The 12639-nt window shown below is 35.7% G+C and overlaps 1 protein-coding gene across 3 annotated transcripts; it reads left to right on the top strand.

Moving 5' to 3' along the window:
• Positions 1-9655: 9655 nt before the first annotated feature.
• Positions 9656-12639, top strand: LOC105779630 (pseudouridine kinase). 3 transcript variants are annotated; one of them, XM_012603472.2, is made up of 9 exons: positions 9656-9846; positions 10098-10227; positions 10299-10401; positions 10703-10750; positions 11019-11116; positions 11246-11360; positions 11469-11551; positions 11681-12233; positions 12342-12639. In XM_012603472.2, exons 2-9 carry the CDS (start codon positions 10105-10107, stop codon positions 12398-12400), a joined length of 1182 nt encoding a protein of 393 aa, XP_012458926.1. In that variant the 5' UTR covers positions 9656-9846; positions 10098-10104; the 3' UTR covers positions 12401-12639. The 3 variants fall into 3 exon arrangements, with proteins under 3 accessions (XP_012458926.1, XP_012458925.1, XP_012458923.1); XM_012603471.2 differs by having other exon boundaries at positions 10031-10227; XM_012603469.2 differs by having other exon boundaries at positions 9930-10227.

Below are 12639 nucleotides of genomic sequence, written 5' to 3'. Positions count from 1 at the left end.
AAATCATTTCAATGTATTGTTTTTAATAATTGCCCAACATTTAACAATTATTTAAGATGAGTTTGTTGTATTTATTAATAAAAATATATTAAATTATTTTGTATTAAAATTTATTTATTTTTATGATAATGAAATTAACGCGTAATAATTGACAAATAAAACATTTGAAAACTACTACACAAATAATTTGTTATATATCAATGCTTTGATGGTTCAATTAGGTAGTATAACTAGGTCTATACCAACGGATTACTTATACGTTAGTATATAATGAACCTATACCATCACATCTTATTATTGTTGGTATAGGAATATCTATAACGCCAAATTAAATTTATTTGTTAGTATAAGTCTTATGTATACCAACTGTTTCATTAGTATAGGATGTGTTCTAAAAGATTAAAATATGTCCTAGGTTTCTTTACTTTTGCAAATTTAATATTTAATATTTATACTTTTATTTTTAGAAATTTAGTCCTCTACTTTTTAAAAATTTTAAGTCTAGTTGTTAACACTATTAAAATTATATTGTTAAGTCTAGGTTAATTATAAAACTTAGCAGTGTTAATTATTGAAATGTCACAACAACAAATTTATCAACAAGATCAAGACAATTTAATCCCTATCAATTTTGAAAGTGAGCAACTAAGGACAAAAAAGATTATTTTAATTTTTTAAATAGGGGCCAATTTGCTCAATTCAGAAATTGAGAGAGACTAGAGATGGTTTTTTATTTTATTTAATTGTGAGGCATGGTTAGGTAGTGTTCATTACTGTGGATAATTTACCAATAAAAGCCCTTTTTTAAAAAAAATTACCGAAATGGGCCCATTATTTAATTATTTACCGGAATGCTCCTTTTTTTGCGAAATCGCATCCACGTCAGCGCGATGACAGGGAACGTGCCAGGAAATCGCGTCCACGTCAGCGCGAGTTGCTGACGTGGACGTGATTTCGACCCGCACGTGAACAGTACGCAACGGTCAAAAATTTGACCGTTGCCCCCTCAACGGTCAAAAAAAACTATAAATACCCCCACCCCTTTTTATTTTTTCACAAACAAATCCTCTCTCATATTTCCTCTCAATTCCTCTCAATTTCCTTCCAAAATTCTCTCAATTTCCTTCCAAAATTCTCTTAAATCCATATTTAATTTCAATTTCCTTCCAAAAGTCTCTCAAATCCATATTTAATTTCAATTTCCTCTCAATTTCCTTTTATAAAATAATTTTAAAATTTTTTATATTTTTATAAATCGTAAAAATTTGTACGATTTCATCAATGGCTGGATCATTGACTCGTCTTGATAGGCATCACATATCGGTGGAACAAATGAAAATGGTAAGTGTTAAATTTAATTTTTAAATATTATTTAAGAATTTTTTATTTATGCATTTTTCGATAATTATTAATTTATTATTTGTTATAAAAGTCTGTAGATCGGGTATTGGAATGCAATATCCGGAATATGCATGCTCCTCCATCACCGTTGGTAGAGAACTACTGCGGGAAGCGGGTTTTTACGTGTGCGTGATGCGGGGATGCAAGTTGGACCCAAAACTGATCAGTGCGTTGATCGAGAGGTGGAGACCCGAGACACACACATTCCATCTTCCATGTGGAGAGTGCACTATCACTCTAGAAGATGTTAGTCTGTAGTTGGGATTACTGGTGGACGGGCACCCTATCACCGGGTCTGCCCAATCTAGCAATTGGGAGGCAGTGTGCTACGAGCTTTTGGGCGCTATTCTGGAGAAAATAGAGGGAGGTAAGGTCGAGATGGGCTGGTTACGTGACACATTCCTTGATCCGGATGAAGATTCAAACGAAATTGAAAGAATCCGATATGCTCGGGCATACATTCTTCAATTAATTGGAGGTTATCTGATGCCCGACACGTCACGGAGCCGCGTACATCTAAGATGACTGCTAAAACTCGTTAATTTTAGAGCAGTCGGTGAATTGAGTTGGGGGTCTGCCGTCTTGGCAACATTATATCGGGAGATGTGCGGGGCGACGCGACCGAGGAGAGCAAACATCAGAGGTTGCCTATCACTACTGCAGTCATGGGCACAGTTTCGCTTTCCATTTCTACGTCCTCGAGTGAACCACCCATATACATTCCCACTCATAACGAGGTAAATTTTATTATATTACATTTTACAATTATTATGTAGATTTTTAAAAATAAAAGTATGCTAAAAATTTATTTAATTTTTACTCATATACATTTTACTCATAACGAGGCAAGTTATGCTCGATTACCGTCCTTTCTTGAAGATATACAGTTTTTATTGGACCAACGGTCGGAAGCAGAAGTAAGTATTATTGCAAATAGATATTTCCATACATTCGCTATTCGATTGATATTTAGTATTTAGTATTTAGTATTTAGTTTTATGTATATAACTAATATTTCTATCATGTTCATATAGTTTCAATGGACACCATACGAGGATCCAGCAATTCGGGCAATAATCCCGGAAGAGTTTTTACAAAATCCACAAGCTTGGCACGTAAAAGTCGTGTTGGTCAACTACGCAACCGTGGAGCGCACCAGACAGATAGAGTGCTACGATATTTTGGATGTAGACAACCGATTTTCGTGGATCCTGAGGTGTTTGACGATCAACACAAAGTCGACCTTCGGCAATTGAATACGGATTGGACGAGATACTGGTCTGAGTACATGAAAATGTGGGGAGATCGGTATGAATATCTACCTACTCGGGAACCAATCATCGTTCTGAAGTTATCGTGCGTTCCAGAATACATGCCATGATTTAGGATCCATGGCAAGCCGTATTTACTAATGCCAGAGGAGAGGCAGCGGTAAATACGTGTCAAAAGGAAAATGCGCGGGCCTCTAAATTCAAGACGACAAGACGAAGGCAGCCCCTCAATGAGTCCCAAACATTCACCCGACTCATCATCAACGGCCATGCAATAGCCAGGCCCAACGAGAGCACCGACGTAGCAGTTCAACCGATGATACCCACATAATCGCCTTTTCAGATGATGCCAGGTGCGTTTCCTAGCCCTTATATATACCCTAACCCTTATATGTATCCTTTTCCGAGTCCTATGGTAGGTTGGAGCCAAAATGCCCGGTTCAGCTCCATTTCCTGTTATGCCGAGTGGACCACCGATGTATAGGCCAGCGACGCACGAAGGATCGCAATGGGGGCCTTCGGGGAGCTCTCCTTTTTACCAATCCTCACCAACATATGGGTTTCAAACACCATCACTGTTCTTGATGCAAACACCTCCACATACACTATTCTTTGAAGGTGGATCATCGTCCCAAGTCTGACAACCAGATGCCGAACCGGAAGAACCAGAATCCCCACTGGAGGAACAACAACCGTCGCCGGAAGCTAGAGAAAGGAGGAATCCAGCGCGTAACTGTCAACGACCGCCATGTGGCACTGAATCCCCCGGGCATAGACATTGATTGCCGTATTTAAATTTATTTGTAAAAATATTTTGAATATTTTGATATTATTTTAAAACAGAAATTAATTAAAAACCCTAACCCTAACTTAATTTAATTAAAAACCCTAACCCTAACCTAATTTAATTAACCCTAACCCTAACCTAATTTAATTAAAAACCCTAACCCTAACCTAAATTAATTAAAAACCCTAACCCTAACCAAAATTTAATTAAAACCCTACCCTAACCTAATTTAATTAAAAACCCTAACCTAACCTAATTTAATTAAAACCCTAACCCTAACCTAATTTAATTAAAACCCTAAACTAAGTTAACAATGTTACATTCACGTAATGTTAGATTTGGAAAAATGTTTTGACCGGTACCAACAAATAATAATTTTACATAATTTGATAATTTTACTAACCATTAATACAATTTTTGACTTAATAATTTTACATTCACATAATATTAGATTTGGAAAAATGTTTTGACTGGTACTAACAATTAATAATTTTATATAATTTGATAATTTTACTAACCATTAATACAATTTTTTGACTTAATACAATTTATCAATTAATAATTTCACAAACTTAATTTTTTTACAATTACATTCAACTATTGTGATTAGGGCATGATCGACTTGTATGGCCTGGATTCCTACACCATCCGCACAACTTTGTTTGATTGGTTGTTTCTCGGATATCCATATTGTTACGTATTCTAGTCGAGCAAGGTCGACCCTTTGGTTTGCGACGTAATTCTCTATCCGGTAACAGCTTAAAAGGAGCAAGAGATACGGGCATCTGAGACCGGTGGGAAAACGTGTCTCCATACGTTGTACATGTTTTCTAATTTGTACACTTCGTCCACATAACTCATCGGATCCAGACGGAGTTTCTGACAAGCTGCAATAACATGAGCGCATGGATAACGAAGTGCATCAAGTATCCCACAGTCACAAGTCATATTTTGCAAGTGTACACGATTTTGCCCGCCAACAACACCTTGGTGCGGTCTATCAAACTCTGTCACGCGAAACCATAAATTGTCTCGATCGTGAGACACTGTGTGCATAGTGTTTGCCCTCGCCTTGGCCTTGTTAATTTCTTAAACTACCTTACTGCACCATACATGGCCTCCCTGTATCTGGCCTGCATAACTTGCTGCTCGCTTTGGAAATGGCGCCGCCAAACAAAAATATGCCTCTCGCATAACCGATGTTATCGGTAGATGGCGCGTTCCTTTAAGAACAGAATTTATGCATTCTGTCAGGTTCGGCGTCATATGGTCATATCGTAGGCCGCTGTTGTATGCTTGTGCCCACTGTTCGAAATGTATGTTACAAAGGTAGTCCACCCCTTCTCCGTTTTGGGATCGTAAAAATTGCCAACATCTCGTGAAAACGATCTTTATTTATTTTATACCCTGCCAATATAAGATCATAGCGAATAATTTATACCATTTCTACCAATAAAACTAATTCAAATTGACAAACGAAATAACACAGATATAGACTAAATACCCATGTTGGTCACTTGTCGTTATTCGTTCTTAGATGGATATTGCATGTAATAGTTCAAAGTAACGTGTCTTAGGTAATATCTATGGTGTGTGCGCTGCCATAAGCTTCCCTCTCGATCAAATGCAGCTAGTATACCGGCGCCCCAATTTGAAATAACACAGATATCAGGTTGGGGGCACACATGCCTCCTTAACCTAGAGAGAAAGAAATCCCAGTCATCAAACGATCCCCCGGTGTTATTGCAAATGTAATTGGAAGAATTCTCCCACCGCCATCCTGTGCCACTGCAAGCAATAGCCGATGAGTATACCTACCGAACATGAAGGTACTGTCAATTTGTACCAACGGCTTGCAGTATGGAAATGCGTCTTGGCATTGCTTAAAGGTCCAAAACAGGTGTTTGAACACTTGGCATCCACGTAGCAATCGGCCGTTGTAGTACGCCTGTTCCGTTTCAAGGTCTGTAATGACACCGGGGATGTATCTCTCTAGCACCTGACACCACTGCCATATTTCATTATATGAGGCGTCCCACCCACTATGCATCTTCTCCAACGCCTTTTGCTTAGCTATCCAAACCTTGCGGTAAGAGGGCGTGTACCCCATTTGGCTACGGATATTAGCAATTAACACCGGCACTGAAGTCCTAGGATCTGCTTTTATTGTGGGCAGTATCAAGCTAGCTAACATAGCTGAATCCATTTTGGGATGATCTTGTGAAACACCTACAAAGGGAGTACATTAAATAATGCAACATTGCATAATAAAAGTATTATTCAGATATAGTCAATACTGTACCTGCAACACATGTATGTGGACCTTTGTACTTTTTTATCTCCCACAATCATGTCCTTTTCCTTAACGAGGCGTAGATTTTCCATGCACATGTACCGTCTTGCACTGTACAGTTCGCCTCAAACTTATTAGATTTTGATTTAACGACGTGGTAGTTAACGCCATTTTTGATGCTATATTGTTTCAAAGCACCAATAAAACTATCATTGTTGGTAAACTGATTACCAACTTCAAGTTCACCAAATCTACCCCCGAACTTGTACGATCACGCAACTGGTGTGGTAGATCTGGAAACTCTAACGCATCATCTGCAGACAGATCAACATTATGCATGTGGGCTGGAGGTGAGTATGCTCTGAATCGTGGATTTTCTTCCTCATCTGAACTCCTTTCAGCATCTTCAGCTTCTGTTGGAATAGGCTCCGGTTCAGAAAATAAGCCAACTTTTGCACCATCTGGCCCAGGCTCTCGAGGTGGATCCACATCGGAGTCATCTTCTAACCCACAATCATCTGCAGTGTACGAGGTCCCCTCACCAGTTGACGTCGTAGAGAGTACATCATCCCTTCTTCTAGGCATTTGATAACGTCCCCAATTGGATGTAGATTGCCACCCGCTAGAACTTGATGCCGCTCTCCATTACGTATTTCCAGCATCAAACATCGAGCCACCGACGTACATGTCCCATCCACAGACAGAGTGTCTTGCAGGGGATGTGCATTCAACACCGCTACCGAACATGGGTTGTTCCGTATTTTGTAACCGCTGACCGAGTGTCGGCCAGGGGTGGTGTATACATCTTGAACACCGGTAGCTGGTACATCAGTTGGCGATATAAATTGTACATATAACTCAATATAATGTGCTCCACTAGCAAGATGAGTCTGCACCATTGCCTCTAAGCTACGAGCACCTTTTATGTCGAATGAGTCATATGTCACCGGATCAACAGAAGAACAAAATCGATACGTGATAGACAGAACTTTCATTGGCGTCGTTCCGAAAATTTTACGCCTAATCCTTTTACGAAGTTCTGTCAAATCTATGTGCTGGTTAAAAACCAGTCACACCGTATTCTCCGACAAAAAAACAACACCATTCTCTGTGTGGCAAACCTCACCATCGTAGTAAATAACAGCACTAATACGTTCACTCATATTTGAAACTCTAACCTTCTTAGCCTCTCTAAATTGTTTCTGCTGTGACTTATGCATTACGAAAACATTTTACGCCTAATGTATAGCCTCATTAAACATGCTATCAGAGTAAAAGCGCATCCACGGTAGCGATTTCACAAATTCTTCTCAAATAGCATCCTGCTAGAAGCGATTTTATACTATTTGCTTAGAAACGTCAAAAAAATAATTATTTCTTCCGTGACCTATTGTAGCAAAAGCGCGTCCACGAGGGCGCGATTTTACAAATTCTTCTCAAATAGCATCCTGCTAGAAGCGATTTTATACTATTTTATCAGAAACGTCAACTCGAAATTATTTCTTCCAGGACCTAAAAACCCTTAAAAGCCTGAACCCTAAACCCTAAAAGCTAAAAAAACCTAACGTGGGAAAGGACCATTCTGGTAAATAATTAAATAATGGGCCCATTTCGGTAATTTTTTAGAAAAAGGGCTTTTATTGGTAAATTGTCCCATTAATGTAGCCATAATGGGATTTGTACAAATTAATGCAAAAAATATATAAGGAAAAAATTAATTTAGTAAAAAAAATGAAATTACAATTAAATACATAAATAATTATATAAATAAATAGGTATATATATTAAATATAATGATAAATAGGTAGAAGGATACAATTAAAATACATAAATAACGATAAAAATAATAAGATGAAACAAAATATTGAAATAAAATTAAACTTCAAATCAAATATAAAAATTAAGCATTAAAATTAAAATTACATATAAGATATATAATTAAAATAAAATTATAAACTACATTTAATATATAAAAGTAAAAGTAAAATTAAAACTATATTTAAAATTAAAAAGAATTACATTAAACTAAAAAGGACCTGAATATAAATTATGTAAACAAAGAAATACTAAATAAGGAATTTAACCTCTCCATTTTCTTCACGAAGGGTCTTTTTGTTTCATTGAAAATGACTTTAGGAAAATGATTTTTAGAAAATGACTTACTTTCCTGAAAAAGTTAATATTTTCTAGTTCTTTGGATAAATCTGTAAAATATATTACGTTGTTTAACATATTTTTAAAAATATTTCATAAAAGTCATTTTCAATTAAATGACATACATTTGAAATTTTCTTATCTTTTTATTATTTAATTGAGTTTATTTTATATCTATAAATTTATATTTTATATTGTTTTTGCATATATTAAAAATATTTTGTTAAATTCAAGTTCATTACAACGTCGGTTTTAGTTACATAACTACCAAGTGAGTATTTTTATTTAAAATGTGACATCAATAAAATTGACAAAAAATTAAGAATGTCAACAATTGGACTTGATTTTCAAATCTAGAAAGTACATGGGCTAAATTCTTAAAAATAAAAGTATAGAGACTAAATTATAAATTTGTGAAGAATACATAGACTTATGACATATTTTAACCTTTATACTAAAAACATTTATTATTAATATATTTATAATTGTAATAAATATTTATTATTCAAATATTAATATTGAATATTTTAAATAGTATGTGAAGAATATTATTTAAAATTATTATTTTTAAAATTTATTATCAAAATAAAATTAAAATATTAAATAATTTATTAAAATAATAAATTATATTAATTATATTAATAATTTATTATATGGCTAAAGATAAAGAATTAAATAGGTATGTTTAATAATATTGAAAAATATAATAATATATATTAATATTTTATTTCCCGAAAAATGATTTTCTGAAAATGGTGGTTTAATCGTGTAGGTGGTGACGGTTTCATCAGGGTGATAGAAGATTTTTGAGTTAGCACATGCAAACTCGAAATCAAAGCTAAAAGAAGAAAAAGGTAAATTCTTTTGTTTCTAAGAACTTGATCAGAGAAACAGAAGCTTTTGTAATTAATCTTTTTTTTATTCAAGTTGCTTTCATTTTCACAATATGTTTAAGCTAATATTTATAGTTACCAAAATGTCGAAGGACTGATTTTGTAATTAATCTTTCTTTCCTTTTTCATGTCAATATATCGTGTTTGGTTGGCTGTCATTAAAACTGTACATGGGCCGGGCCGAGTTCGGGCCGGGCCCACAAAAATTTCAGCCCATTTACTATGCCCGGGTCCGGCCCAAAATATGGGCCTAAGATTTTGCCCAGGCCCGGCTCGAAGAAAAAATATGGGGCCTGAGCCCGGCTTGGCCCGGCCCGTTTTTAATTAAAATTAAAATTATTTTTTTAATAAAATTAAAACTAATTGTTATTAAAATTAATTGTTAGTAAAATTATCAAAGTATTAATTGTTAATTGTATTAATTGTTGTAATAAAATCTAACATTTGATTAGTAAATTTATCAAATTATTAATTGTATTAATTGTATTAATTGTTGTAACAAAATCTAACATTTGATTAGTAAAACAAATTTGATGTTTTATTATTATTATTTTGTAACACTAGTCAAGCAAAAAAAGTAAATAAACTTAAAATAAAAAATATTATATTTTAAAATAAAAATATATATTTAATATTTTCCTAATTTGGTAAGGCAGAACCTAGACCAAAAAATCTTGCTCGAGGTCTGCCCATTTTTAAACGGGCTTAAATTTTTACCCAAGCTCATATTTCGAGCCTATATTTTTACCCGAACCCTCCCATATTTCGGGCGGGCCGTCGGGCCGGGCCGGACCGGGCCGCACGGCCCATGGACAGGTCTAGCTGTCATTACCATTGTTTGGTTCAGTGGAATGAGCTATTACGAGCGAATGCAGCCATTGTTGAATAGGGGGCATTTCTATTCCGTTTCTTCTCCACAAAATAGCTGATTCGGTGCCCAATAATTCCATTTTACCCTCCCCAATAATTCCTTTCGTTTTCCTCTGTCTCTTTGCCTCTGTTTTTTGTGATTTTGAAATCCCTTGCTTCATCGAAGACTCATTTGAGGTATCAATCTTTACTTCAACTTTGTGTTCGCGTTTTCATCTCTGTTTTAGTTTCAGATATATGTTTTTTTACTTGTATTTCAGTGGGTTGTTCTTGTTAGCTTAAAAACAATGTTTTATACCTCCCATACAATGGCAAAATCTTGAGTGGAACCTGGTTTTGGGTCTGTGATTTTTCTTTTTAGCCCCAACAAACATTTTAGAGGTCAACTAGAATTCTGATACACACTATTGAGAATATTGGAAAACCAGAGTGAAAATGGAGAAGCAAAGGAAAGATGGAGAGGTAGAGGCAGTCCCGGTAGTGATAGGTGGCATGGTTTTGGACATTCAAGCCACTTCTTCAATTCCTCCACATCCAAGAACCACTTGTCCTGGCCAGGTCTCTTTCTCATCTCTCTCTCCCTTCCTTTTTGTCCTTTGATTTATTGAAGTAAGGAATAATTTGTTCAGATATATTATGTACAAGGCGGCGTGGCCAGGAACATAGCCGAATGCATGACAAAACTTGGAGCTCAGCCTTTTATGATTAGTGCTTTGGGATTTGACATGCCAGGTCATTTCCTTTAAACCTTTCTCTAATGCAGCCTTATGATAATCTATACATTTTTCATAATATGGTTTACCAGGAATCACTTTGTAATATCTCTGATAATCCTGAATATCATGTAATTATCTGATATCCATGGAACCTTGGTGCAGGAAAAAATCTGAATAATCTAGTTTGATCACTGAGATACATATGCGCTTACCTATGTCCAATTTTATTTACATCAAAATATGTCTTAACCACCAGATTTGGGCTATTCCCTTCACCATTTCCTTGATACTAATATTTTCTCTTTCTTTCTTATCAGGAAATTTGTTGTTGGAGCATTGGAAATCTGCAGGACTACGGACAGAAGGTCAACCTTCGTATTGAAATTCATTTGTTCGTCATTTATTATGGTTGTTTTTTTATCTGCGGCAGCTACATGGTCATCTTAGTCCTGTTAATGTGATATATACTGCAGTCAGCTTGATCGAACTTCTTGTATTTCTAAAGAAACAGTGCTGATGTGATGAGCCACTTTAGTTGGGTTTCTATGACATCTTACAGCTTTTAAGTTTTTTGTTTGAGATGTACCAAAAAACCAGCTACATATACTCCACTTGTTTTTGGTTTTCAAGCAGGCATTAGGAAGCACAAGGATATTAAGACTCCCACAGTCTGTCATATACTTGATGTTACTGGAGAGGTGGCGGCTGGTGTTGCCAGTGTGGAAGCAGTTGTAAGTAGTGTTTGAACAAATTGTTTGTTTTATATATAACTAGAAGTAGTAACTTGTATAAGTTTTAAGAACTATACTTAAAATTTGAACTTCTTTGTACTCATGTGCGTGTGTTTTGACTTAATGCAGGAAATGTTTCTTACACCCGAGTGGATTCAACGATTCAAGCACACAATACATTCTGCTCCTCTATTGATAATTGATGCAAATTTGAGTCCTCCTGCTTTAGAAGTTTCTTGTCGACGTACTTTTAAAACATCACTTTAGATTTGTCTCTCCCCTGGGTTGGTCTTCAGCTTTCTGCTAACTATTACAACTTCTATTCATCACATGTTTGTTTGTTTTTCTGCAGTAGCAGCTGAGTCAAACGTCCCAGTGTGGTTTGAGCCTGTATCAATTGCAAAATCTAAAAGAATTGCTCCGATTGTAAAGTATGTGAGTATGCTTGTTTTGTGCAGTTTTATACTAATCCGTGATACTGTTTGTAAGTTACAGTTGAGTGCTTTCCTTGCAGTTATCTCTCTCTTGCTATCTTTTGGTTACTAATCAAGAGGTTTTCTGCAGATTACTTTTGCTTCACCTAATGAAGATGAACTAATTGCTATGGCAAATGCTTTATCTTCTCAAAATTTATTTCGTCCAATTGAAAGGAATAATTGTTCTACGGATACTTTGTTCCAGATGCTGAAACCAGCAATCTGGCTTTTGCTGGAGAAGGGTGTCAAAATTCTTGTTTTGACTATTGGTTCAGATGGTGTACTTTTATGCACTAAAGGGGAATCAATCTCCTGGAGAATTTGTCTGGAAAAGACGCAGCAACATGGATTTAGTCGACAGTTATTTGAAAATATGACATCAAGCTGTCCTTCAAATTTGTATTCTGATTCTAAGGTTCTTGAGAGAAGCCCAAATTTCTTAGCTGTGCATTTTCCTGCACTCCCTGCATCTGTTGTAAGGCTTACAGGAGCTGGTGATTGTCTAGTCGGTGGAATGATTGCATCCCTTTCTACAGGTTTAGATGTGATGCAGAGTGTAGCAATTGGTATAGCTGCAGCCAAAGCTTCGGTTGAGGTGGACAGCAATGTACCTTCTCAATTTAGTTTGCCAACAATTACAGGTACCTTTGATTTTAGATCATCACTGCTTTGGGTATTGATTAAGCATTAATCTGCAACTTAAATATTTATCTGAATAATGTGGAAGTAAATGCCATTCCACTATGCAGGTGATGCCAGGATTGTATATTCAACTGCCAAACTTTTGCAACATCAATCTAAGCTGTAATGTCCAAAGAAGGGGCATGGAGTTTTGGTAAACACCCAAAGTTAGAGCTATATGTGCTTTGCCTCTTTTATTGTTATACAAAAAAAAACCCTGGAAATTGCGACTTGAGCTTTTATACACCATATTTGCAGAATAAATAGCAATGCAGCCTTATATTTTGTTGGCATGACTATATCTTGTTTTCTCAGTCTATTATTAAACTGAATGGAACATATACTGATCTTTGTTGTTGCAAGGAA

The sequence above is a fragment of the Gossypium raimondii genome, chromosome 4 (genome assembly GCF_025698545.1).
Source record: "Gossypium raimondii isolate GPD5lz chromosome 4, ASM2569854v1, whole genome shotgun sequence".
Lineage (NCBI taxonomy): Eukaryota > Viridiplantae > Streptophyta > Magnoliopsida > Malvales > Malvaceae > Gossypium > Gossypium raimondii.
The sequence above is the reverse complement of the archived record's forward strand: the minus strand, read 5'-3'. Positions and strand labels throughout refer to the sequence as shown.

What these genes read in the sequence shown, in the direction of transcription:
- LOC105779630 (XM_012603472.2), top strand. Translation starts at nt 10,105, where the DNA reads ATGGAGAAGCAAAGGAAAGATGGAGAGGTAGAGGCAGTCCCGGTAGTG. An exon ending in TTGCCAGTGTGGAAGCAGTT is followed by an intron (nt 11,117 to 11,245) that starts GTAAGTAGTGTT and finishes GACTTAATGCAG; the next exon opens with GAAATGTTTCTTACACCCGA. An exon ending in TAGTTTGCCAACAATTACAG is followed by an intron (nt 12,234 to 12,341) that starts GTACCTTTGATT and finishes TCCACTATGCAG; the next exon opens with GTGATGCCAGGATTGTATAT.